At 43.1% G+C, this 26,623-nt stretch overlaps 1 protein-coding gene across 5 annotated transcripts in view; it reads left to right on the top strand.

The window, feature by feature from the left end:
* The window catches only part of crebbpb (CREB binding protein b), a 34,105-nt gene extending 7,944 nt beyond the window's left edge, over positions 1–26,161 (top strand). The window contains exons 2-31 of one of the 5 annotated variants that reach the window (XM_040116363.1): positions 1,626–2,254; positions 6,129–6,296; positions 8,216–8,468; positions 9,480–9,593; positions 10,347–10,598; positions 10,712–10,811; positions 11,240–11,377; positions 11,534–11,651; positions 11,805–11,979; positions 12,824–12,877; positions 13,158–13,279; positions 13,912–14,100; positions 14,269–14,682; positions 14,945–15,118; positions 15,434–15,614; positions 15,993–16,111; positions 16,225–16,464; positions 16,679–16,767; positions 17,770–17,880; positions 18,026–18,082; positions 18,201–18,278; positions 18,430–18,497; positions 18,620–18,770; positions 19,707–19,853; positions 19,963–20,076; positions 20,197–20,362; positions 21,475–21,642; positions 21,902–22,063; positions 22,454–22,735; positions 22,853–26,161. In XM_040116363.1, the coding sequence (XP_039972297.1) occupies positions 1,626–2,254; positions 6,129–6,296; positions 8,216–8,468; positions 9,480–9,593; positions 10,347–10,598; positions 10,712–10,811; positions 11,240–11,377; positions 11,534–11,651; positions 11,805–11,979; positions 12,824–12,877; positions 13,158–13,279; positions 13,912–14,100; positions 14,269–14,682; positions 14,945–15,118; positions 15,434–15,614; positions 15,993–16,111; positions 16,225–16,464; positions 16,679–16,767; positions 17,770–17,880; positions 18,026–18,082; positions 18,201–18,278; positions 18,430–18,497; positions 18,620–18,770; positions 19,707–19,853; positions 19,963–20,076; positions 20,197–20,362; positions 21,475–21,642; positions 21,902–22,063; positions 22,454–22,735; positions 22,853–25,150 (7,331 nt within the window). In that variant the 3' untranslated portion in view covers positions 25,151–26,161. Of the gene's footprint in view, positions 1–1,625; positions 2,255–6,128; positions 6,297–8,215; positions 8,469–9,479; positions 9,594–10,346; positions 10,599–10,711; positions 10,812–11,239; positions 11,378–11,533; positions 11,652–11,804; positions 11,980–12,823; positions 12,878–13,157; positions 13,280–13,911; positions 14,101–14,265; positions 14,683–14,944; positions 15,119–15,433; positions 15,615–15,992; positions 16,112–16,224; positions 16,465–16,678; positions 16,768–17,769; positions 17,881–18,025; positions 18,083–18,200; positions 18,279–18,429; positions 18,498–18,619; positions 18,771–19,706; positions 19,854–19,962; positions 20,077–20,196; positions 20,363–21,474; positions 21,643–21,901; positions 22,064–22,453; positions 22,736–22,852 lie in introns of all 5 variants that reach the window. The other 4 variants (XM_040116392.1, XM_040116373.1, XM_040116381.1 and 1 more) reach the window with 4 other exon arrangements.
* The last annotated feature ends 462 nt before the right edge of the window (positions 26,162–26,623 follow it).

Here is a 26,623-nt window from a genome sequence, read left to right as displayed (position 1 = left end):
GAGCCTCCATGAGTGCAGTGTGCACTGCAGGCTGAAGAGCTGAAGTGTCGGTTGAGTTCTGATTTCACTGCCAGAGTTGGTAGACCTGCAGCCAAACCTGGATAAGGTCGGAGGATGACACCTGACAGTCCATATTATGGTGAATTGTTATTTGCTTCCTTGACAACAAATTAAATTATCTTTTTATTTTCAACATAGCTGTGCACAAGATTATCCATCCATGCAGTGGACCTTAGTGAAATTAGTAGAAAGAAACCTGCTGTTGCATTTGCTGTAGCCTGATTAATAAAGAATTTTTGAGGCAGATACCGATAGCGTTCTGATTTATCGTCCCATAATACTTTTCCTAAGAAACCCATAACATGAATAAAGATTTTTGATAAAGTTCCCTTAAATTTGTTTAACAGTTGCGACCAAGAAATGTGCTGGGGAATCTATAGAATGGTGACAGTGTTTCAAAAGATATATTTTGCTTTTCTCTTGCTTTTCTTCAGTTTCTCGTCATTTATTGGCTGGCATGTATGCTGATATGATATATCAGCAGTGAGCTAATATCATCCCCCTGGTTGTTAAGGCCCCAGCATATACTGTACTGCAAAATGAAAACTTAGGCTTACTTATCTATACCTTTTTATATGCTGAGCAGGCCCGGTTTAGTTTGGAAAAACAGCTTGTCAGATCTTGCCTAGAGATGGAGCCAAGGGGTGACACCATCACAAAATCTGTTCTTTTTTTGTGGTTGACAGATGGTTTGATATACCAATACACTGTTGAAAACAATACGTGCATTTGGAAATTTGGGATGCTGTCATACCTTATCATTTTGGTTCGGTTCAAACAGAACTACATTTGCCTGTACAGTGTGGTTCCATTGTGGTGTGCAAGCAAAGTAGACTAACCATAGAATTTGGTGATAGAAGATATGTGTTTTTAGCATCATTTCAGAAGCTTAACTACAACTAAATCCTTACAGTGATCATGGGACCTGTCAAGGAGCAGAACCTGTAAAATGATCTATGTAATTATGCAGGATTGGTAACATGTAAGCTCATCATGAATGAGGGGGTTCTCCCTGATCGATGAGATAGTGGAATGAACTTAAAACAGGTGTGTTGTACTTACGTCCAACACGATGCATTTTGTCAGTTAGTCCATAAAAAAAAAGTAAGTGACAATAAATTAAATTGCTGTCTCGAATGCTTGAGGAATTTAAATCCACAACTTTTACTTAATGCCCAATGCCGGCTCAGGTCTGTGTAATTATTATTTTGATAATTGGTCAATCTGAATGCAAAGATATTTGAATACACCAGGGTGGCTGTGGTTCAGGTGGTGGAGCGTGTTGTCCACTGATCGCAGGGTTAGTGGTTCGATCCCCCGCTTCTCCTGTCCGCATGCAGAAGTGTCCTTGGGCATGACACTGAACCCTAAGTTGCCTCACCCTAAGTCGCACTGTTTAAAAGTGTCTGCCAAGTGAATATCATGTAATTTTCTCTTGAAACAAATGCCTTAGTTTCTCTGCACTTGGTGGTTAGCATCTTGTTCTTTTTAGTTTGTTTCTGCTTAAAGGGTATGTCAGTGATGAAGGCTAATTCTTATTTCCTGTTCTCTCTCTTGTTTTTTAGATCTCGTGTCTCTGTTTGACCTGGAAAACGACCTTCCAGATGAGCTCATTCCTAATGGAGACTTGGGAATGGGAATGTCCTCTAACGGTGGCCCAGGTGGAGGGGGGCCTGGTCTTAACTCCATCGTTCCTGATGCAGCTGCCAAACATAAGCAGCTGTCTGAGCTCCTGCGACCTGGAAGTTCCTCCATCTTGGGAGGTGGCATCAACTCTGCCAGCCCCCAACAGGGAGGCATGGTGGGAAGCCAGCTAGGCGCTGTGCTTGGTAAAAGTCCACTGGGGCAGGGCTCCCCCAATCACCAGTCTCCCCAGTCCCAGAAAGGAGGTGCTGCAGCTGGACAAGGCAATGGAAGCACAGGCATGGGCTTCAACCAAGCCATGTTGAACAGTGGGCAGGGTCACGGGGTCATGGGCCAGACAGGACAGGTGATGAACGGGGCTCTGGGACCGGCAGGCCGGGGGAGACCTGGGCCTGGCATGCAGTACCAGGGCCAAGGTATGCAGGGGGGACAAGTGGGTGCTGGACCTGGTGTTGGAGGCAGCGTGCTGGCAGAGACACTCACCCAAGGAGGGGCACAGCTGGGTGCACACAACGCGTTGAATGCTCAGCAAGCCGGAAACATGAATAAGGTGAGGCTCTAAACTCATCTTAATTAGTGCCACAAGTGACCAGTTGTTTGTGCAGCAAAGTACAAGAAGGGCACAGAGCATGAAAGATCCTAATTTTTAGAGCACATAAAATACTAACTACTGTACATCAGAAGACACCACAGCCATATCAGTTACAGCTGCAAATATATCAAATGTTTGTCATTTTTTTCCAATAAACACTTGCATTTATAGTATATAGTCATAGCATCATCACTGGCAGCAGATATAAACAACCCTAATTGCCACACCAACACCATCTTTTTACCTTATTTATCCATGGCAATTTACTTCTATTTAAAGTGGATGTCATTGTTGCTTTATTTGTCAACAGTTTTAGTTTTGTGGAAGAGCTTCTTTTCTTTTATCTGTTTTACTTTTGAGACTGAAAAAGTACCATATGGTAAGTTTAGTACATTTAACCAACCCCATTGTGCAACTTTTTAGGAAATGGGCAGCGCTTTACTAAACAACTGCCATATGAGTGATTAGGAATAGCTTTTATTCCACAATGTAAAAGGCTGTTGTTGTCAAGCAATGCAACATGTGTATTTCATAGTATATATTTCAGAGTTTCTCTTTTTTTTTTTTTTACCCAGATCAGTATATGCAGTATAATGTTTGTATCACCTAGCCCTATTGCTGGCTTGTCGTCAGTTATCCCCTCGCTGTGTATTGTTCTGCCTGGGTCTGCTGGAGGAAGCAGACAATCAGTTGAGGGGCTTGAATCTGCAGTCAAGTTCATCAATCTCTGTGGGTCTAACTTGGCGCAACAGAGAGTTTCATAGCCGATCAATGCTGACACGTTTATTACTGCATTCCTACGCCTCACTAATCTGAGAATGAGCACAAACAATATGAATGCAACAAGAGCCGCAGTTGTGTTGTGGTGCTTCTACACAGTGAAACTGACATTTTTGTTTGTGAATGAAGAATAATTTCAGTGATGTGCTGCTGGTTGTATTTCGACAGGAATATCTTTATTTTCACAGACTTTGAAGTGCTCAATGTGAGAGAATGTTACCCCTGTGTTTGAGAGTCTCGGAGCTTTGTGGTTTGACAGGAAACCAAGAAGTTGCCACATAAATAAGACCCCTCCTTCTCACCTTTCCTTTCCCTTACAGACACATGCACCTTAATGCCTGACTATATTTTCTTACATTATAGTATAATAATTGCTTTGTGTGTATAGATGGGTTATTTCTTACATTATAGTATAATAATTGCTTTGTGTGTATAGATGGGTTATTTCATATTTCATGCAATACTGAATCAAATGCTCATACATCACATTGAGACGCCAGGTCTATTTGTAGATGAGGAGATGGGGAAAGAGGAAGGCACAGACTTGAACCTGGTTGTGAGTTGTGTGTGTGTGTGTGTGTGTGTGTGTGTGTGTGTGTGTGTGTGTGTGTGTGTGCAGGAGAATGTAATAGACTTCACTGTTACTTAACAATATTACTAATAAAACTTAACATTATTTCTATAAAACACATGGGAAATGGATCACTGAAATGTACATGGATGATATGGATGATATATCTATCTCTGGTCATATATGGATCTCTTCCATTCAGAGTTCAGTACTTTGACAGACTTTTAAAGTAAGTTGCAGAGGAATGCTCATATATGGCAGGTAAATTGCTGTGTTTATCAGAGTAAATCTGTTGTCGGCTTGCAGGCTAAGACCTTTCATTACTAGTATTATTATTAATTTGTTCTTGATACATGTTTTCTCTCTGCCCATATCAGCCAAGATAAGCACTAGGATGTGCTAGGGATGGAATAGTCTGTTTTTTCTTCTGTAGCCTGAGGAAGAATCATGGCTTCACAGCTAAGATCACTTTGAATCGAAAAATCAAGTGGACATTTTAATCATTAAAGCATTCATTGTTTGTTTGTTTTTATAGTGGCAAAGTATTATTACAAGTATCAGAATAAATCTCAGACTTGATAGTTGCTATCCTTTTGAACTACAAATACCAAAACTGCCATGTGATAACAAATATTACGCAGCATGGACTGTATGTGTATGACAAATGAGCTTTTTTTTTTTCCTTACCTTGCAATCATATCATGGAGTTAGTACATATGAGAACAAGTGAAAGTGAAAATAAAAGATTACACCACACGACTTGAAAGTGACTCAAGCGGTGTCCACAGTAGAGCAGAAACAAATTCATTGGGGCCCTTGGTTTAAAAAAAAAAAAAAAGCTTTTGGTGCAGTCATTTAAATGCTTTCGACTGTTTTGGCAACTAAGAGTTTTTATGCGTATATTTAGCAAATAGTATATTAGTCCTTTGTATAAACTCCTGGTCAATGTGAGGTATCAGAAAGGCTTCACCACTACTTCTGCAAGGCACTTTAAAAAAAAACGTGCCCATGCTTAGAAACTAACGGTGAATTCAAAATATAGGTTAATAGTGACATTGGGTAATCATGACTTCATCACTAGATAATACTACTACTGTGCGTGTGTGTGTGTGTGTGTGTGTGTGTGTATGTATGTGTATATATATATATGTACACATATATCTTTGTTTTTCTGTTTTCTTTTCCAAATTAATGTCTTTTTTTTGCTTGTATTCACTCTTTTCCCTCCCTCCTTTCTATTCCCTCTCTCTCTCGCCCTCTCTGGCATATGCCGTCTTACTCTGGGCCTCTGGCCTTTGATAATGGAGCTGTAAATCATGTTTAGAGGAGCTGGTTTGTGTGTTGTTTTTGAGCTGGGGGAGGCAGGTTAGAGAGGGGGAGGAGAAGAGGAAAAAAGAGGACATGCCAAGAGGAGGGGATACACTGGACGCTTCCTGTGCGACAGTGCTGTCCTCTAGCCTGGCGAAACTCCTCCGCAATAAGTGCAGATCATCAAGTGGGAGAACCTGTGTGTTAGAGTAGAATGAGGCGGTGTGAATGGAAGGGAGGCAGCAGGCAATCATCTGTGTGTTTCTGTGCTGCAGAGGGGGGAGGGGCAGGCAGCAGCACAGTGCAATGCTCAGCTGTTGAGCAAGCTGGTCTTTCTCTCCGTGTGTCTCCTCCTGTTTCACTCTGTCCACTGGGCTGTGCTTGCTCTGTCTGCCCAAGCACTCTTGGCCATGGGGAACCTCCTCTGAAGCAAAGCGGGCTGCCGCTTAGGCGGCCGTGGAGAAAGGCAGGCAAAGGCAGCAGGCAGATGCACGCTGAGAGCCATTTAGAGATGGGAATAATTGACTTTTGGAGGACTTCGCAGGAAAGCTAACTATCCCCTCTCTGAGGCCAATAATAAAATAAAAAGATGCATTTCTACAGATTTTAATAACTTGATAATTTGTTTTACTTTTACTAATCAATTCAGTTTCAAGGGATGTTGGAGCTTCAGTAGTTTTATACTTTTTTTTGGTAAACATTTTATGTTTAGGCACTTTATGCCGTTATTAAATAGTGACAGTAGAGAGATGTCAGGAAATTAAGGGAGAAGAAGATGGGGATCGACATGCAACAAAGGTCCCTGGCTGGACGCAAACCATGGACATTGCAGTTCATGTTCACCACCTTGACCCCTGGGGTTGCCACAATTTTAAGCTTTTCAAGTTTTTTGAAAGCAATCCCTCAGTTTTTGCCTAGTTGAGAACTTGAGGCACCAGATCACGCTGTCAAAATTAAGATCGACAAAAACATCTGGGGAATAAAACATACCACTGTGTGACATGGTCAATTTCAGCTCACAATTTCAGCCGTGTGTGCACTCTCAAAGTTAAAAGCTGTTCCGTAAGCTTTGACTGTCAGACTCTCAGCGCAGCGGTAAAAAGATCGATCTGCTGTGATGGTATGCCACATGATATTCTTCTGACCACCCTCTGTCCTGTCTGCTCACTATAGATGGGGATGTCAGGAGCTCCATTTGGCCAGCAGTATGGTCAGGCTGGAGTGCAGCAGATGGGGGCAGCGGGGGTCAACGCCCAACAACTCCAGAACAAGACAGCCCTTTCAAACAACCTGCCCCAATTCCCCGCTGAGCTGAAGGGAGCTGGGAGTGTGCCAAACATGGTGAGTGTCACTCATATCGTAAAAAATGGTGGATATTTGTCCCCGCACCTTTTTGTTTTAGGCTAGTGAAGGGAAAATGTATTCCCTACGTTAATTTGTATCCACAATATCAGTGTGTTGTAACTGGCAGGGAAGGGAAGATAAAATATAAAACAAAAACATAAATGTGCACAAGGGCATCGGTAGTGTTAATATGCTGCTGCTGTACAATACACTCACAGTGTACATGTTTGTTTGTTTTTTATTGTTTTTTTTTTTTTAATCAATCTGTGTAGTTTTTCTAGACTTATTTTATGATTCATCTGTTGCTTCACACACCATGTGCTCTGCAGACATGAGGACACAGTCTGCAGCCATTGAAGTATGCATACTAGCTTCACTCTCAGCCTTGTACTTTCATGAGGAGAGCTGCCAGAAGAGTCTTAAAGAAACATTGACGTGCTGCGATAAAGGACCCTTTGTTTTCTTTGTATATTGTTAAGTGTTGGAAATAAAGCATGGTTAATACTTTTTAAATATAGTAGTAGTTTAAATTTGAAATTGGCTTTAATCCTTGTGTTCTTGTTACGTCAGAAAGGTTTACTCTGGTTACTGCCCAAACTTATTACTTAACACTTTGTCTATACTGGCTGCATTGTGAAAACATCGGCAGCCGGCTGTAGTCAACCAAAGCCTACTGTTTTTAGATGACTCCGGCAGAAACACATGTAGTGTTGACAGGGTGTAATCCTAAATCATGTTATAATTTCCATCCTTACAGAGAATTAAAATAAATGGCCACCAAACTAAAATGATGTGCATAAGCAAATAACATAAGAGCAGCACTATAGAAATATTACAGTAATTTCTTCATAGGGCTGGTGCTGACATGACTGTCGCAATGCATCTATGAGTTAAACAGTGTTTAAACATTTTGTAGTCTCACCCCGTTAAGAGTACAAATTGGCTCAGTGATAAAAGATAAGAACAATAAATAGCCCTGTAAGAGTGCTGTAGGATATAAGTGCCTGTGTATACAATGCACAATTAGATTATAACCAATTATCGGAGTAAGGAAAGACTCTGATTAAGATGGTTATATGTGTCACTTGTAGGGCAGTTTGTTTCATTTAAATGGACTTGCATGTAAATGTAGCCAGTGGGTTCTCTACACAGCCGGTGAACCAAATGATAAAACAAACAAAACTATACAAATGATGTAGTAATGTTTGGTGGTGTTTGGTTGACAGATTTACTGATGGTAACACACGCGGGTTGTGTTGCTATGGTAAGGTACTAACCTTACCTACCTAACCGCTCACTCAGCCCTCACACATTGTCAGCATACAGTTTGTCTGATGAGATATTGGCTGCAACCATTTATGTACATTGCTTTCCTTTGAAAAGAAAAACCAAAAATCAAGAAGGGGCAACATATTTGTTAAAGACTGTCCACTCTGATCTTGTTGAACATTTACGCTAACTGTTGGGTACAGAGTGAGATTCTTTCAAGGCACAAAGTAGACAAATCCCAGTGCTATGCAAATCTGTTTAAGGAAAAGAAAATGGACAAATTGGATACAGGAACAGTCTTTCCCTCGCTTTTTCAGAAAGTTAATAAACTGATTGTATAGATTTCCTTGTTAATCTGTTCGCTCTCATTCTTAATGGTTTCATTCGTATTTTCTTTTAATTCACTGAGTTTTTACGTCCCTTGTCTTGCTTAATCTTTCTTTTCTGGTGCCGTCTTTTCATCATTTAAATTCCTTCCTCTACTTTTCCAACATCTCTAAGCCTCTGCTGTACATCACGTTATTCTATTATTCGTTGTATTTATTGGCTTCGTTTTTGTTCTTACTCTAAACTTTAAAGTCTAAAATGAGGAAAGTTTGATATTCTAATCTGTGCCTTACCTGTGTGTGCATGTCACTCTTCGGCAGTCGCAGATGCAGCAGCAGGTAGCGTCGGTGGGTATGGTCCCCGGGGCTGGAGGCGTGTCAGCAGGCCCAACAGCCGACCCCGAGAAGCGCAAACTCATTCAGCAGCAGCTGGTCCTGCTGCTCCACGCACATAAGTGCCAGCGGAGGGAGCAGGCCAACGGGGAAGTGAGGGCCTGCACTCTGCCCCACTGCCGCACCATGAAGAACGTCCTCAACCACATGACCCACTGCCAGGCTGGCAAGTCCTGCCAGGGTGAGTAAAAGTGATGTGTTTTCAGAGCACCGGGTCAGATCTTACCCGGCTCCGAATTTCTGGCTGGATGACTCCTGTTCGAGAGTGTGCGTCTGTGACCACAAGGTGTTAGATGTATACACTAATGTGCCAATTTAAGATTACCACTCATCTGAGCTTCTGTGAGACTCTGTAGTTACGGCCAGTATTGTCTGTTGCAAAAATTGTTTATTGATCTGTATGTGGCTGCGAATGATTACGACCGTTTCATGAAATTTGCATCCCTTTATAACACTAAACAACAAAATTGCTCTGTTGTTGACCGACAAAACCAACGGCTCAAAAGGAGTTATGATTAAATAGCATTATTAGAAAAATACTTTGACCATATTAAACCACTGTTTTACAGTAACAATTAGATTCTAAGCGCTGTGCTGTTTAATCACTTAAATTGCGTTGTTTCGCACAACGTAAAGGAGTAAGGTCTCATTGGCTCTTGTTTTATTGCTTAATTTGAGCCACTCTGCTCCCTTGACTCACTAAGCCCCAAATGCCTCAGTGACTGAAAAAATCAGCAGACATAAATTTACGACTGTCGTGACGATTGCACTTCATTTTGTCATCTACCCTGACGGGACAGCAGCTTCTTCCTGATAGCTGTGGGTAGTAAGGATGACACCCAAGGTTTATGAACTTGAACTCTGATATTTATACAGTTTAAACGCTTAAATGGTAGGATGTGTTTATGGTTTTACAATGTGTAGATTATTCGCTTTCACGTTGCTGTTTGTACATTGTACTCTCTCTTGCAGTTAAGGCTTTTTGTGAATGTGCTGTATTTTAACTCGACATGTTGCTGGGTTCGATCACGTTATCTAGCCATTTTATCGCCCAAATTTTTCTTCGCCGAGTTGACGCCCATTTTAATAGTTCACTTTGGTGATGTATGAGTTCATTGTGTTTCCATAGATTTTTTTTTTTGTAATTCTTATATTTTACATCTTATCTCTCTTTTTTTCTATTTTTCTCCAGTGGCTCACTGTGCATCATCCAGACAGATCATCTCCCACTGGAAGAACTGTACGAGGCACGACTGTCCGGTCTGCCTGCCATTGAAGAATGCTAGTGACAAGAGGAACCAGCAGCGTGAGTAACTCCAGCAGCTCCCCTTCTCTTGTTTTATTCATTTATAAATCCATATAGAAATGCATATGGGTTACATGCAGACTTTATACTGAACAATAATGTATAATTCCTGATGGGTGTTTAAGTATCTTCACAGTCATATTAATAAAAAAATCTTTGAAACCCTGTAAACTGTTGAACAAGCTATATGAAGTGGTGCCACCAGCAGGTTGTGTTTCCGCACTGCAGCTCTGTGCTGGCTCGCTGACTATGAGAGCTTGAACATGGACAGGATTCCTCTAGAAAGGCGGGCCTGTAATGTGACACCCAGGGGAGGGGCTCTATGGCTCTGCTATCAGTGGGGGCAGGGTATTGGGACTGCATGCTCTCTGATTGGTCAGAAGGATCTATGACAGGTTTAAATCCCCCACAGAGGCAGCGTGCTTCCTGTCAGCAATCAACACAACAGGGAGTAGGGGCAGGGATTTTAGATGGAGGCTCAGAAAGAAGATTTTTTTTCTTTGCACAGGAAATACATTTATTATAGCTATAATTTATAGCTAGTTATTTTTCATGTTTAATCAGTATCTTTTTTTAATCCTGATAAGATGACAGTTTACTAATGGTAATTATTTGGGTTTAATTATTTACATACATTTACGTTTTGATATTTACAAATTGTGACACCAGAGGCAGCAGTTACTCAGAGTATTCATTAAATGCTTTATTTAATTTTCTAAGCCTCTTATGTATTTTCCCGTCTCCTCCCTCCAGCCATGCTAAGTTCCCCTGGGGCTGGCCTGCAGAGTGCAATCAGCACAGTCGGACCCGGCCAGCCGAGTGCCACAGCCATCAACAGTGCTGCCACCCACATTGACCCCAGCTCCATGCAGAGGGCCTATGCTGCCCTGGGCCTGCCGTATGGGAACCAGTCCCCTGCTCAGGTCCAGGGGCAAGGCCAGGGTCCAGCTCAGCAAAACCCCCAGGGCCCCCAGCACCAGCAGCTGCGAAATATGAACCCACTAGGTAAGGGATAGATGGGCCTAGAGTGGCATTTTAGAGGATTGTGTGTAAGTGACAACATTACTATAAATCTGTTGCTAAGCCATTTTCTTGTAAACCCCCTGTAAATCACACAGGCACTAATCAGATGAACCAGATGGCAGGAGGCATGGGTGTCCCCTCTTCAGACCAGACTGGCATGCACTCTGATTCTTCTCTACCCTCCACACTCAACAAGTGAGCGTTCACATCCTTAATACATACACAAAACCAGACGTTTGCAGCCTCTATTTTGAAACAAATGTTTCTGCAGTCAATGTCATGTAGCTGTCATTTAATCCGTAGAATAGGAATTACATGGGATAATGAACCCTACGGTTTCTCATTCGTTCTTGGCGGCCAAATTACCATCCAGTGCATCCTTTATTGACAAATAATCATCAGTGATCTCAATCTGTCCTTTGTCCCTTGGATTCTTTTTAAATGTATTTATGTATTAATATATTAATGTATTCAATTTAAGTGTATCTGGGGAAATTTTTTAATAATACTACCATTTACAGATTATGTTCAAATTGTGCTATTTATGAAACCTTTTGTCGAATTATCTATAATTATTATTTTGAACTTCAGCAATAGTTTCTTTCTCTCTCTCTGCCCTACAGTCAGCTGATGCCAGATGGGTCAGTAGCAGGAGGCATGGGAAACCTGCCCACTGCCACCCCTCTCTCTGCTACGGGGGTAAGGAAGGCCTGGCACGAACACGTCACTCAGGACCTGCGCACCCACCTGGTGCACAAACTGTAAGTCCAACAATAAAACAAAAGTGTTACCAATACTCAGGTTCTGTCACATGCAAATAGAATAAAACTTGATGCATCAGGTTGTTGTTGAGTTTGGCTTATTTTTTTTTATTATTATTATTATTTTTATTTTTTTTTGCTGCTCTCTTTCTTCAGAGTACAAGCCATATTCCCCACCCCAGACCCCGCAGCACTGAAGGACCGACGAATGGAAAACCTGGTGGCATATGCACGCAAGGTTGAGGGTGACATGTATGAGTCAGCAAACAGCAGGGTAACTAATATAATAAACACCTCACACCATTAGGAGTAAGGGCTCTTTCTTGTCACAGCAGATAATTTTAACCAGAGCCAGAGACTAAGAGAAACCATCATTATTCTTTTAAAAATGACTTGTTTGTCTTGTTTTCTCTCAACCTCTCACTAGGATGAATATTACCACTTCCTGGCAGAAAAAATTTACAAGATCCAGAAAGAATTGGAGGAGAAGAGGCGCTCACGGCTCCAGAAACAGCCTGGCATGGTGGGCACAGCTGGGCCTCAGCAACCTGGAATGGCTCAGCCCAACGCCATGGGCCCAGGACAGGCCGTCCGCCCTCCCAGTGAGTAGCTTAGCTTCTTTCACTCTGGCTGACAGGTCTCAGTTGAAACACGTAATCATATGTTACAAATAGCAGGATGCTTTCCAAAAATATTAATTTAATTGAGAGCTGCTTTTAAATGAGCACTGCACTATCCTGTCTAGGGATGTTCCTGACAACTCATTTCCCTGTCGATTAATTGGAATTTAAATTTAGACATTTCGACTAGTCGGGGTGGGGGGCTTTCCGACGGCGCTTTTTATACCATCTTTTATGTTATCACGAGAAGTGTAAAAATATTTTTGGTTCATTATGAAACTCTGGTGGGGAAAAATTAGGCAGGCGGGCAGCCACAGTCCAGGTAATTAATAGGAAACACTGCATGTCATACCGGTTTGCCAAGTGTGGCTAACGTTAGGAGTGCTAACGCCAGCAGCCTTCTTTTCTTCCAGGTTAAATCCACATGCCTGTGCTGAGCGTGGTTTCGCATTGCTCCAGTCAAGTGGCTATATGCCAGTGTATACTGAGACAGCATACATACAACATTATTTTCATTTTCTAGATCTTAATACTGCCAAACCGCGCTGCTTTACAAGATGTCATCTGTCCTACTTTTCAACTTGCTTGTTTACAACATCTGGGCATTAGCGCAGGGAAAAGAGGGGCTGCCGTCCGCCAGGGCTGCAGCCACAGCTAGTGGCAGGCAGCTGCATAACATCTTAGATGCAACAGGCGTACATTAATACATTTTGATATTTAGTTTAGCTGGCTGGTATTTCGTGTGCCGACTAGCGAGGGTAGCAATGTCTAATTGTTGAGTCGACTAATCATGCACATCCCTAATGCGGTGTTTTTTTTTTCGCAGATGGACCGGTGCCTATGCCCAACCAGATAATGAACCGTATGCAGGTGCCCCAAGGTATATGTTCTCTCTTTGCTTTCTTAGCAATTGTCAAATGTTCTTTTCTGGGGCAAACTTTCCTAGTTCTTACCTATACTTATTATTTGACTCTTAAATCTTGTTTCCTGTGCACATCTGATTGTTTAACCAGTTAACACATACATTTTTCAGAACTATGATGTTTAAGTAAGCGGCTTTAGTCTCTCTGCCAGCCCAGTAGGACTTGATATATTAAATTACAACAACTCCCAAGAATAATGAACAAGGTATATAATTGTGTGTGTATCTCTTCCCACAGGAATCAATCAATTTAACCCAATGGCAATGCAGAATGCGCAGATGTCTCAGGCACCCATGGGAGCACGGGCTCCCTCCCCCATGAACCATCCACAGCAGATGAACATGAGCTCCGTCCCCCCGGTTCGATCTTTCTCCTCTGTTTGCCTAATTTCTGTTTTTGTCTCTCTGTCTTTTAATCCGTAGTTTCTCTGAGCGTCTCAGTTTATCTCTTAAACTTGCTCCTCTTGGAACCTTTTTTCAATTTTAGTCACCATCTTTGTCTTGTCCCCAGTTGGTCAGTTCCTTGCTCCATTTTTCTCAGTCATTTTTTGGCTCTTTCTTTCATTTTTTTTCGCTACTTGTGACTTTGAGAACCCCCGCTGTCTTTGACTAATCATTCATTTTTTACTCTGTTAACATTTTTGACCCTAAAGCATCAATATGAAATGTGCTGCCCGACGTTAACACAGGTCCTGATCTGTTTAAGAACCAGCCACCTAGCTGCCAAAGAGTGATCTGTAATGAAACCAAGGCCTGGCTTAAAGCCATGTAATGTTCCTCCCTGGTTTTTTGATCTCTTGCCATACCAGGTTCTTATTGATCACACTATGTATTTGTAAATAACACCACAGGCCCTTTAGTAGACTATTGTAGTGATAGCATCTATGTATGTTACATTCCATGCATTTGTTTATTTCACTTGGCAGGCATTGAATAATAGATGCCTACTGTGAACAGTGATTTATGTGTTTCATTTCTTCTCTCTATTCCAGATGGGCATGTCCCCGTCAAGGATGCCTCAGACTCAAGGAATGATGGGTGGTCACGCGAACAACATAGTTTCTCAACCAGCCAACCAAGGCCAGTTCCTGCCACAGGGCCAGTTTCCTGCAGCTGCAGGTGGAGCAATGAATGTGAATGTAGGCTTGGGCCAGCCCATAACACAGGCTGCTGTCACACAGGTGAGGAAACTTGTGCTGTGCTCAAACAAATGCTGAAATTGTGTTTGCTCCCAGCGTGGTCTGTGAACTTGAACTGCTGAACATAGCCTTACAGGTGTCAGCATGTGGGCTGCTGTATGAATGCTGTGTTTTGGTGTGCTAACCGTGCATCCCTCTTCATTCCAGCAGCCACAGAACCCTAACCTCCCTTTGAATGCACTGGGCTCCCTCGGCCCCCAGCTGCCCTGTGGCCCTGCAGCCCAGCCTACCCTGGGTGCCACCCCTCCACCCAATGCCTCTGCTAGCCTGCAGCCTCAGCAGCAGCAGCCTCAGCAGCAGCAGCAGCAGCAGCAGCAGCAGCAGCTGCAGCAGCACCATGCTCCCACGCAGGCCCAGGTGCCACCACAGCCCTCCACTCCTGTCTCCACTGGTGGGCCCTCCTCCACCCCAACCCACATACCTAGTAGCCTCACTGGTCCCCCCTCTGCCATGGGCACACCCCCTGACCCATCCCAGCCGCTCACACCCCTGCAGCCTCAACCCGAACCCCCCAGCCAGATGCAGCAGCCCACCTCAGTGCAGGCACAGCACCCCAGTACACCGGTGAGATACTAATTCTTGCTGTAACGCCAGTGTAGCTCTTGTGTTGCATGAGTCTTTGCCACCCTTTGTTGAAACCGACAGGTCTTTTGACAAAACATTTTTTAAAGGAATGTTAAATGGAATTGTGTTTAAATTTTGTTCAGAGAGGATCACAGACGGTTCACTCTTAATAGATCGTCAGTGATCCCCAGTAATGATCCCCAGTACGACATTTATAAATCAGTATTGTGATTGCAATGTCCTCTTCCTCCTCTCCTTTAAGTTGTCCCAGGCAGCAGCAAGTATAGACAACAGAGTGCCCACCCCAGGCTCTGTGGCTGAGCTGAGCTCCCAACAGGCCCTGCCTGACATGAGCGGCACTGAAGCCAAACCTGAAGTAAAAGATGAAGAGGAGGACAGCAACTCTGGGAAGAAGCAGACTGGTGTAAAAATTGAGGTACCCACATGATTGTACAGGGTTATTTAATAATCATTAGTTAAAAAAGGCATTGTTGGGGCAAGAGATAGAAAGAAGCACACTCATGTCTGCTTTAGATTAGTCTAGAAGCCATTTGCGGTTTGAACCCCTGGTTAATATTGCAAATTCTGTTCACCGCAATCAACCGGTTCTGCTCACATTTCACGTCCAAAAAAGTAAATGTGACTTGTGATTTTTCCAGTATTAAGCTTCCAAGTAAACCTATTAAATACTTGATGGTTTCCTGATACAGCACCATTGTGTAGCTGGTTAACTATGGTTTTGTTCATGTAGCAGGATGATGAAACCAAACCCCCAATGGTGAAGAAGGAGGAGCCAGATGCAGCAGAGCCAAAGCAGGAGCCCATGGAAACAGAGGAGAAGAAGCCAGAAATAAAGGCAGAACCCAAAGAAGAGGAGGAAAGTGGGTCCAACAGCACATCAACCACCTCCAGCAACCAGAACCGCAAAAAAAGTAAGAACACAAATCTCATTCGTATATATTGAATTAGTTACAGTATATTTCGGTTTGATATTTTGAGTTACAAAAATGAGAAATTCATGGCTCATGGAGCTAAAAAGGGGATTGCAGTATCAAGTAAACATATTGTATTTATTTATATATGTATTCATTGCACGTTGAAATCAAGGAGGATTTACTTTCTCCTTACACCTCAGTATACATGTAACCTTTAATAGCAGGGTTTTTTAGATGCATTCATCAGAGTGCACAGTTTGATAGGGCTTGTCACAGTGTATTTTCACAGTTAACTTCGAATTAAAATCTTGTTTTTGCAGACACTGGTGTGCTGTTTGTGTTTGGCTTCTTATAACATTACTATTATCTGTCCAGTTTTCAAGCCGGAGGAGCTGAGACAAGCCCTAATGCCAACACTTGAGGCCCTCTACAGGCAAGACCCAGAGTCACTACCCTTCAGACAACCTGTAGACCCCATGCTACTGGGCATCCCTGTGAGTGTCCAGAGTTCTATAGACAGATACCTTTATTTCAAGTTTCAAGACCAACAGAAAACACTGTTAATAACGATTTGCTCATTACTGCAAATGTCTCTCCTGCTCTTCAGGACTACTTTGACATTGTGAAGAATCCCATTGACTTATCCACTATCAAGCGTAAGCTGGATACAGGTCAGTACCAGGAGCCCTGGCAGTATGTGGACGATGTGTGGCTCATGTTCAACAATGCCTGGCTGTACAACCGTAAAACATCCCGTGTCTACAAGTATTGCACCAAACTGGCAGAAGTGTTTGAAGCAGAGATAGACCCCGTCATGCAGGGCCTGGGCTACTGTTGCGGCAGGAAGGTGAGACAATGCAGGATGGGAACTGAACAGAAAAACTGTTCTTGAAAAACCCTGAGACACAACCCTGTCATTTATAAGCCTTTTCATTTTTTTTTTTTACTACATTCATCTTGGCGGTTCCCATTAATTTTTACGTGTATTTTGCTGTTGGCTTAAGTGCAACCAGATTGTCACAATGGCATGGTTTGTTAATGTATATCTGGTGTTTCCACAGTACGAGTTCTCACCCCAGACGCTGTGTTGCTATGGCAAACAGTTGTGTACCATATCCAGGGACGGCACCTACTACAGCTACCAGAACAGGTAAAGGTGCATGCTGACTGTGCTAAATGGTAGAGATGGGTAAAAATGTGAGGGGAGGTGACAGCGAAGGTGTGCAGCTGCATCCTCAAAGATAAAACATGGCGGGAGATACCACTTAACATACAACTGTCCACGAAGCTGCAAGGACTTTATTCACTTGATCCTTTCTTTACAGGGGTGTCACAGACACCACTGAGAGTTGTATGTTGTGGCCAAGCAGAATGTGAGGGATTGGGTTTGGTGTTGCCCCCATACGTCTGCTGAGCCTAAGTCCCGGCACCGAAGCTCCCCCTGCTGTGCAGAACCTGCTACTGCAACTCAATATCATTCACATCCATCGCTGTTCAATTATTGCAGATACTTGTCACTAAATGCTGTGAGGTTTACCAACTTAGGTTTCAACACTTCCAGCATAAAAGTCAGTGTTTGTGAGAATTTAATGGATTCCTCGTATTCTCTAAGTAGATCTAAGCAAGGTTTTATGATTTGCCCAAATCTTAATCTCAGTTCCTAAAATATTAGAGCCGAAATAAGATAATTTAGTCAGTTTCCCTAAAAGACCAGCACATTTGTATTTGTATAAACTATCATCCCGTCTCCCTTGGCATGACCATATCATTCATTCACCAACTCATAATGCATGTTGCTGATGTTATACATGAACGTAGGTTTTGTTGTTTTCATATTCAAGCATGCAATTAGATGGTGTTGTCAGACATCCGTTTGTTGTTGACATTCATTTACCATCATTAACATAGTCTTTTAGCATGTTTACCCTATTTCTGTTCCAGTTTGAATGAGAGTGGCTGGATCATGATCATTTCAACTGTGACTAACATGTACCTCTGCCTGTGTGTATGTGTGTGTGTATGTGTGTGTCCTTTTCGTCTGTCCGCTGCCCATCCTCCGTCCTCGGTTGTTGCCCTGTGCGCTCCGTTCACTCTGCATTCTGCCACCCGTACGCCGGTTTGCCTGTGCTGCTACTGTGTGTGCTGGCTGCAGTTCACCCAAATATGGCCTTATTGCCGACAGGTATCACTTCTGTGAGAAGTGCTTCAACGAGATCCAGGGCAACAGTGTGACCCTGGGGGACGACCCGGCACAGCCACAGACGTAAGTTACCAGGCCTGGGTGGCTACCTGGTGATCATCTTGCGAGATTATCAGGCCGTTTTCTCTGTGGACTTATTCTATGGAAAGAAGTTTCAATCAGAGGAGCCAACATGAACTTGGTTGTCTCTTTTGTCTTTTTCATGCAGCATGATATTAAAAGATCAGTTTGAAAAGAAGAAAAATGACATGTTGGACCCTGAACCGTGAGTACTGTCTGGGCAGTAGCTTTAGTTTGTCTCTTTATCTATGCGATGGCAGTGATGCTTTTTCACAAGTTTTTGTAAGGAAAGCACCAAAAAAAGCAAATGTCTGTCCTTGCAGGTTTGTTGAATGTAAAGACTGTGGACGAAAGATGCATCAGATCTGCGTGCTGCACTACGAAGTCATTTGGCCACCAGGGTAAGTCTTGCTATGGCTGTTGGACAACGGTCCCGCCATTTCAGCATATACAGTCCCATGTCTGACCTTAACAGAATTTTTACTAGTAGGATTTTGTATTTGCTGGAGTGTATGGTGACAGTAAACGACATTTTGATCTTTCATCTTGTAGCTTTATCTGTGACAACTGTCTGAAGAAGTCTAGCAAAACTAGAAAGGAAAACAAGTTTTCGGCCAGACGTAAGTTACCTTTTAAAAGTAAAACAACAGTAACATATCATTTAATTTTTCTCTGTTTAATCGGGTAAAAGTCTTGTCGTTTAAAAGTGAACTTTATACTGTTTTTGTTTGTGCTTCTAAAGGGTTGCAGTGTACAAGGTTGGGGACATACATTGAAGACAGAGTGAATAAGTACTTGAAAAGGCAGAACCATCCCGAAGCTGGTGAGGTGTTTGTGCGAGTGGTGGCCAGCTCTGACAAAACTGTGGAGGTTAAGCCTGGCATGAAGTCTCGGTAAGCTTCTCACCTACTGACAAAGTGTGTCTCTCCTGATTTGCAAAAACATTTGTTAAATGTTGATGTTGAATAAATAACACAGTAGTTTTCATTGTGTGCCTGCTTTCTCACTGCAAGCCCAGCTGGAAACTACAGCTTTCTCATAGAAAAAACAAATCAGGAGAGAACTTTGTGATTATTTAAGTGCTTTTTAAGAAAATGTGCTCATCGATTACTGTGTATGTAATGTGTCATAAATTTAATAAGTATACAGTCTTCAGAATCATCATTCAACCAAGTGAATGAAGAAGTCTGAGTTTGAATTAGTGACAGAAGGAACTGAAAAGCATCTGCAGAACTCGCTGCATCACAAACAGTTATAAAATTAGCATTTTTTGGGCATTTGTTTTTATTTTGATAAAGATAATGCGGAGGTGACTGAAAAGTGGAGAGAGAAGGGATGACATGGAACAAAGGTCTCCAGCTGGACTTGAAAAGAGGACATTGCAATTATATAATCAACATCTTAAACCCCAAGGTCACCAAGAGACCCCAGCCATGTTTTACACTGTTAATTCACGGATGTGAATGTGATAAATAATGACCTCCTCCTAAGAGAGCTTTATTGTGGCTATCATCTGCCGTTGGAAGAATTTAAATACAGTGGAAAATGTAACTGTTGATTTTCTTACTCAGCTTGTTCTCCAAAACTTGATTTCAATTACAGCACGTGCCCATATGTAGTATAGATATAACTCCCATGTGAAAGTGTTCCTACTACTGCAAACTATATATGCTCGAACTGACCGTGGAATTGATTCATAAACACATGAGTCTAGGACCCGGAATGAAAATGAGTGATCTACTGACTTCAAAGAAATTGTAATTTAAAGACTAATTCCCTGTACAAATGGTCTGTTTTGTAACTGTACTTGTGTTTCTCTGTTTCAACAGGTTTGTGGACTCAGGTGAGATGGTGGAGAGCTTCCCTTACAGAACCAAAGCACTTTTTGCATTTGAGGAAATAGATGGAGTGGACGTTTGTTTCTTTGGCATGCATGTCCAGGAGTATGGCTCAGAGTGCCCCTTTCCAAATACCAGGTAAAGCTATAGCTAAAAAATAACAGTGACAGTATCCATTTCCTCTCAGATTACTTTTGTTTTATGTTTGCATTACTCTTGAATCAAATTCTCCATATTTGTCTTGCAGACGGGTTTACATATCGTACCTTGACAGTATTCACTTCTTCAGACCGCGTTTGCTAAGGACCGCAGTGTACCATGAGATCTTAATAGGCTACCTGGAGTATGTGAAGAAACTGGGGTGGGTGAAGACTACTTTTACTCAGTGCAGTGTTTTACATTTTTTAAGTGAGTACTAATGTAGTATATAATGTATCATTCCTGTGAGTGCTAAGTAACTGACAACTTGCGTCCTGATCAGGTATGTGACAGGTCACATCTGGGCCTGCCCACCCAGTGAGGGAGATGACTACATCTTCCACTGCCACCCTCCCGACCAGAAGATCCCCAAGCCCAAGAGGCTTCAAGAGTGGTACAGAAAGATGCTGGACAAGGCTTTCGCTGAGAGGATCATACATGATTACAAGGTCAGAAAAGTCTCAATAATCACATCTTGTGACCACAGTGGGACATTCAGTCTCTCAAGATCACGTCAGTTATATGTAACAATTTTGCCACCAGTTGTAACTGTACAGTAACTAAATCTTGGTGTCTGTTGTCATTAGATGGCAGTCAAATGCCCTGCCATATTGCTGTATTGATTTTAGAATTTTTTAATTTTTTTTTTTTAAATAAAAAGTGAGTATTAATACTCTAAGGGAGGTTATTGTGAAAATTTAACACTGATAATGTCAAATAATTTTGGTATAATATTATGTATGTGGTGTTATCTTGATAATTACTGTTAACTATTTACTGGTGTTAACTTTGTATTAACTTCAGTATCCTGGTTTATTGTATATTCATATAATCACATTGCGACAAGGCTCTTTATGTAAAGAGATGGTGGTTTGCTGTTGCACAATGAATGGCAAGCTAGATTTGACATTATCGGTCTTGAGAACATAAAGAAGAATATTTTTTAAGATCTAGCATACAAAAACTCTTAAACTTAATAAGATTGACAGGAATTTTAACTTTTGACCATGTTTAAAATTAATTCATTCATTCAAAAAAACTTCAGATATTAAGTGTGCTAATTAGCCCAATGTTAAAGCTATCTGTATTGCCCACACCTATTTAATAGGCTTTTTTCAAATCAAAGTATTAAAATGGAATCGAGCTGTCTTCTTTGTCTCCCTTCTCACAAGACAAATATTTGTATGTATTTATCAGCAAGCCGCTGTGTTCATTTCACAAGGGTGCAGCATTGGAGGGGCTCCCCCTTTTGTTTGGTGTGGGTAATTTTGAGAATTATGGTAACAAAAACTACTATTCTAACCATTTTAGACAATATACAGATACCTATTTTTGGCTAATTTTTATAGTATGCACCAGTAGGATTTCCATTTGTTTTTGTTTTTGGGTTTTTTTTTTTTTCCTTTTTTTTTTTTTTTCTTTTTTCTTCCTTTTTAATTTTCATTTTAGTGCCCCTTTTTTAATTTGTCATTAAAAAGCTCTTGAAAGTTTAGATTCAACATCCTTGTTAGAAACTTTGTTATTATATCACCTGATGGGAGTCTTGTGTGTCTGTGTTCAGGACATTTTCAAGCAGGCAACAGAAGACAGGCTGACCAGTGCCTACGAGTTGCCGTACTTTGAGGGTGACTTTTGGCCTAATGTACTGGAGGAAAGCATCAAGGAGCTGGAGCAAGAGGAGGAGGAGAGGAAGAAGGAGGAGAACACAGCCTCCTCTGAGACAACGGAGGTGAGTGAGATGGATAGGTCTTCTGAGCGTTTTGAAAAGGGTTTTACAAAAAGGAACGCTCTTGTTATGCCAAATTCAACAGCCTGGCATGTAGAGACCTCTGTCTCACCCCAGATTTTATCATCTGAAAGTTCTCATTTTATAAAAGCTTTCAGTAGCCACTCAGGCATTGTATAACCACTCAGCTTAATTGCATAACCTCATCTTGCCTGTTGTGCAATATCTGCTTGTCTAAACGTTCATGTCAATCTATTTCAAGGGAGCCCACACTGACAGCAAGAATGCCAAAAAGAAGAATAACAAGAAGACCAACAAAAACAAGAGCAGCCTCAGCCGAGCCAATAAGAAAAAACCTGGGATGCCGAATGTAGCCAATGATCTGTCCCAGAAGCTCTACGCCACGATGGAGAAGCATAAGGAGGTGGGAAACCCTGCCAAGTATAACAGATTTTTTTTGTAGTCCATTGGTCATAATCAAAAATGGCATCTCTTGTAACACTTCAGCAGCTAAGTTTTTTTCTTTCTTTTTTTTAATTTAAATAATTTTAGTATTTTCAAGTCAAGCTGGTAATTTGACATGGGTGATATACAATTGTACCAAATAGATTCTTTTTTTTTAATGGCCCATGGCCCACTGTACGTCGTATAGGCTCATCTAGGCTCATGAGCCCACAAGCAGACACAAAAGGACCAGCTGGCTTTAGAGTGCAGTGCAGATGCTTAAATCCCCTGTGAGAATTGTCTCCTACATGGGATGCTTTGTCTGTCCTTTCAATTAACTGAAAAAGTTTCCCCTCCTTTCTGCTACCAGGTATTCTTTGTTATCCACCTCCATGCCGGGCCAGTCATCAACACCCTGCCACCCATAATGGACCCCGACCCTCTGTTGACCTGTGACCTAATGGATGGCCGTGATGCATTTCTGACTCTGGCCAGGGACAAGCACTGGGAGTTCAGCTCTCTGAGAAGATGCAAATGGAGCACGATGTGCATGTTGGTGGAACTGCATAACCAGGGCCAGGACCGTTTTGTGTACACTTGCAATGAGTGCAAGCACCACGTGGAGACTCGCTGGCACTGCACCGTCTGCGAGGTAGGAAATAGTACCATTTCAACTTTAAAAAAATGTTTTGGAATCTACATCTGTTAGTTTTGAATTCATGTTAAATCTTGACATAACCTTAACGTGTTCTTCCTTACTTGTCATCAGGACTATGACCTATGCATTAACTGCTACAACACTAAGGGCCATGAGCACCAGATGGTGAAGTGGGGCCTGGGTATAGACGACGACAGCAACAGTCAGGGTGGAGAGGCCTCCAAGAGCCCTCAGGAGAGCCGGCGTCTCAGCATCCAGCGCTGCATTCAGTCCCTGGTCCACGCTTGCCAGTGCCGCAATGCCAACTGCTCTCTGCCCTCATGTCAGAAGATGAAGAGGGTGGTTCAACACACCAAGGGCTGCAAGCGCAAGACCAACGGTGGCTGCCCTGTCTGCAAGCAGCTCATCGCTTTATGTTGTTATCACGCCAAGCACTGTCAGGAGAACAAGTGTCCTGTTCCTTTCTGTCTTAACATCAAGCACAAACTCCGTCAGCAGCAGCTGCAGCACAGGCTCCAGCAGGCTCAAATGATGCGCCGCAGAATGGCCACCATGGCTGGAAGGGGTATGCCCCTGCCATCTCCACCTACCTCAGCAGCTCCCGACACCCCTAGCTCTGTGCAGCAGCCTAATACTCCCCAGACCCCCCAGCCCATGCCCAACCAGCCCCAACAACAGCAGCCACCAAACCCTGCCAATATTGCCCAAGGCTTCCCCAACAATGGCCGCAGCAGCCAGCCCCCAACACCAGTCCCACAGGGCAAACCGGGGCCTCAGTCATCCCCTCTCCATCAGCAGCAGTCACCTCTGCCTAACATGCCACACCAACAGCAGCCTCAGCCTCAGCCACCGCAGCAGCAGCAACAGCAACCACTGCTGGCAGCCCTGAAGGTGGCCAGACAGATTGAGATGGTAGCCAAGGCGAAGCAGCAGCAGCAGCAGCAGCAGCAGCAGAATTATGCCATGAATGGGATGCCCATGAACCACCCACGAATGATGGGGCCAATGCAGGGCCAGATGCAGATGATGCAGGGGCCACGGGGCCCCCAGGTGATGCAGGCTATGCAGCAGGGACAGTGGGGTCCAGGGATGCAGAATCCCATGCAGAATCCCCAGGGTCATCAGCCGCAGGTCCCACCTCAACAAGGCCCCATGGCCCCTCAGCAGGCTCAGGGAACCCCCATGCCCCAGCAGGGCCAGCTCATGCAGAGGCCAATGATGCCTCAGCAACAGGGTCTCCAAATGCCTGGGGTCATGCCTCCCCAGGGGCCGTCACAGCAGGGCATGACACCACAGCAGCAAAATATGCCCCGGGGGATGCCTGGTAACATTGCTCCGAGTGCCCTGCAGGACTTACTGCGCACCCTCAAATCTCCCAGCTCCCCTCAGCAGCAACAGCAGGTCCTCAACATCCTCAAGTCTAACCCCCACCTCATGGCTGCCTTCATTAAACAGAGGACAGCAAAGTACCAGGCCAACCAGCCACAGCAGCAACAGCAACAGGCCCAGCAGCAGAATCCTCAGGCCATGTTGGGGACCCAGGCAGGAATGCAGGCCATGGCAGCCATGGCAAACCAGGTGCAGAGACCAGGGATGGCGCCTCAGCAGCAGCCTCCTCAGCAGGCAGGGCCACAGGGCATGGCGCCCATGGGTCCCCAAGGCCAGATGATGAATGCTGCTCAAAACGGAAATCCCCAGCTGTACCGCAGACAGCAGCTGCTCAGGATGCAGCAGATGCAGCAGGCGCAGCAGCAGCAGGGAGGCATGCCACAGGGCCACGGTCAGTTCCCCCAGCAGCCGGGGCCAGCGAGCTACTCCCAGCTTCGTATGCAGCAGCAAATGGCTATGCAAGGAGGTGGGGGGCCCATGGGCCAGCTCCCTCCCACATCCCAAATGGGCCAATCTGGCATGGGCATGGATGGGCCCCAGAACCTCCTCCAGCAGCGCATGCTTCAGCAGCAACAGCAACAACAGATGTTGAAGCAGATGGGCTCTCCAGCACAGGCTAACTCAATGAGTCCACAACCCCACATGCTCCAAGGCCAAGCCCAGGGAGGAGCTCACTTACCTGGCCAGACAATGGCAACCACCCTGGGAAACCAAGTACGCTCCCCAGCCCCAGTGCAGTCGCCCCGTCCGCCTTCGCAGCAGCCCCCGCATTCAAGTCCCTCCCCACGGATACAGCCCCAGCCCTCACCACAGCATGGCGCCCTCCACTCCAGCTCTCCTCACCCCAGCCTTGGAGGCCCCATGTCAGGCTCCATGGAGCAAGGACACATGGGAACACCGGAGCAAAGTGCCATGCTCCCGCAACTTAACACACCAAACCGAGGGGGGTTAAGTAATGACATGGGTATGGTGGGTGACACGACGGGTGACACGTTGGAGAAATTTGTTGAAGGATTGTAGCATTTCATGAAAGAAGAAAGGCCTTGTTCTGTTTTCAGCTGAGAAATTTTTGTACTTGCTCATGTAAAAAGCTAAAATAAATACAAACAAATGAGTCATATGAGGCCTATGGACTGTGAACTTTCCTTGAACCAAGGGACTGCTTTTTCTTCCAACACAGAGTGATTTAATAATTGCTGTTGAAAAGATGACAACAAAGACACAAAGAATATATTTTTGGTTCAGACCAGCCATGAAAGAATTTGCCCTGGTCTTTATGTTGTTTTAATTTGTTTTTCATTTGTTATGCTCTGGCATTGACTTTTTTAACAAAACTTCTCAAAACAAAAAATATTTCACTTTATTATTCTTTTTTTTTTTTCTTTTGTACCTTTGCAAATTAATATCGTATTTGTGTTGAGAAGACTGTAAAATTATTTGTCTGAGAATTTTTTGCCAGGTTTCACCTCTTGCTCAATCTCTCTGTTCCTGGCTAATTTATTCTAATATGCCATTTTTCAAAAAGGACTGCCTTGGGAAAGCCTTAATTTCTTTCCTGTTTGCAGATTCCATGGGAGATTAACGTATTTGTATAGATCTAGGAACTATTGCACACACCCAAACACAACATGCAGGTGTAAGAGAAACCTGCAGTGAGGCTTGTTAATGTTCACAGGTGCCAGAATGTTCTTTTTACTGGCCTGGGCCCAGTATTTGTCTTGCAGATGTTTAAAAAATTACTTTGTCTCTCCTTCAGTCTAAAGAAATTCTCATTAAGTACTGAACCTCTTTTGCCTGTGGTGGGAAAATTAACTTGTTTGACTGCTGATTTGTATTCAGAGAGAGTTTTGTGCATCATTTTCTCTCTTGCATTAAACTTGAATTGATGATGAACTGTTCTCTAATGTAAATCATGCAGCTAGACAGTACTGTAAATATGCAGAAAATAAGAATGAAATCACTGTACAAACTGGTTCAAATGGCTCATTTCGTACTTATATACCATATTGTTAAATAAACCTGTGTGCCACAGACTCTGCTTCTAATTTTTCTGTTTGGAGAAAACTCTGTTGGGGTCAGCACTAGCATTATTGATTAATATTGATCAACTGCCGATTATTTTTACAATTAATCATTTGGTCTATAAAATACAGAAAATAGTATCATGTATCATGTAAAACGGGGAAAAGCACTGAATCCTCACGTATGAGAAAGTGGAACCATCAAATGTTCGGCATTTTTGCTTGAAAACTGGAAAACGATTAATCGATTATCAAAATAATTGCATATTGTTGCAAAATTGTTTTAGATCTAGTCAGCACCAATATGACAAAGTTACGTAATATTAAACATTTACGTTTGTTAATTTTACGTTATGTCAAATGATCACCGTTTGACCTTGAAGGGCGAATTATCAAACTGAAATAAAATAAAATAATCAAGACATTAACGTTAAGGATGCATTTGTACAGATAAGACTAGTAGTGCTTTTAA

This window comes from Xiphias gladius, chromosome 3, assembly GCF_016859285.1.
Source record: "Xiphias gladius isolate SHS-SW01 ecotype Sanya breed wild chromosome 3, ASM1685928v1, whole genome shotgun sequence".
Taxonomy (NCBI): domain Eukaryota; kingdom Metazoa; phylum Chordata; class Actinopteri; order Istiophoriformes; family Xiphiidae; genus Xiphias; species Xiphias gladius.
The sequence above is the reverse complement of the archived record's forward strand: the minus strand, read 5'-3'. Positions and strand labels throughout refer to the sequence as shown.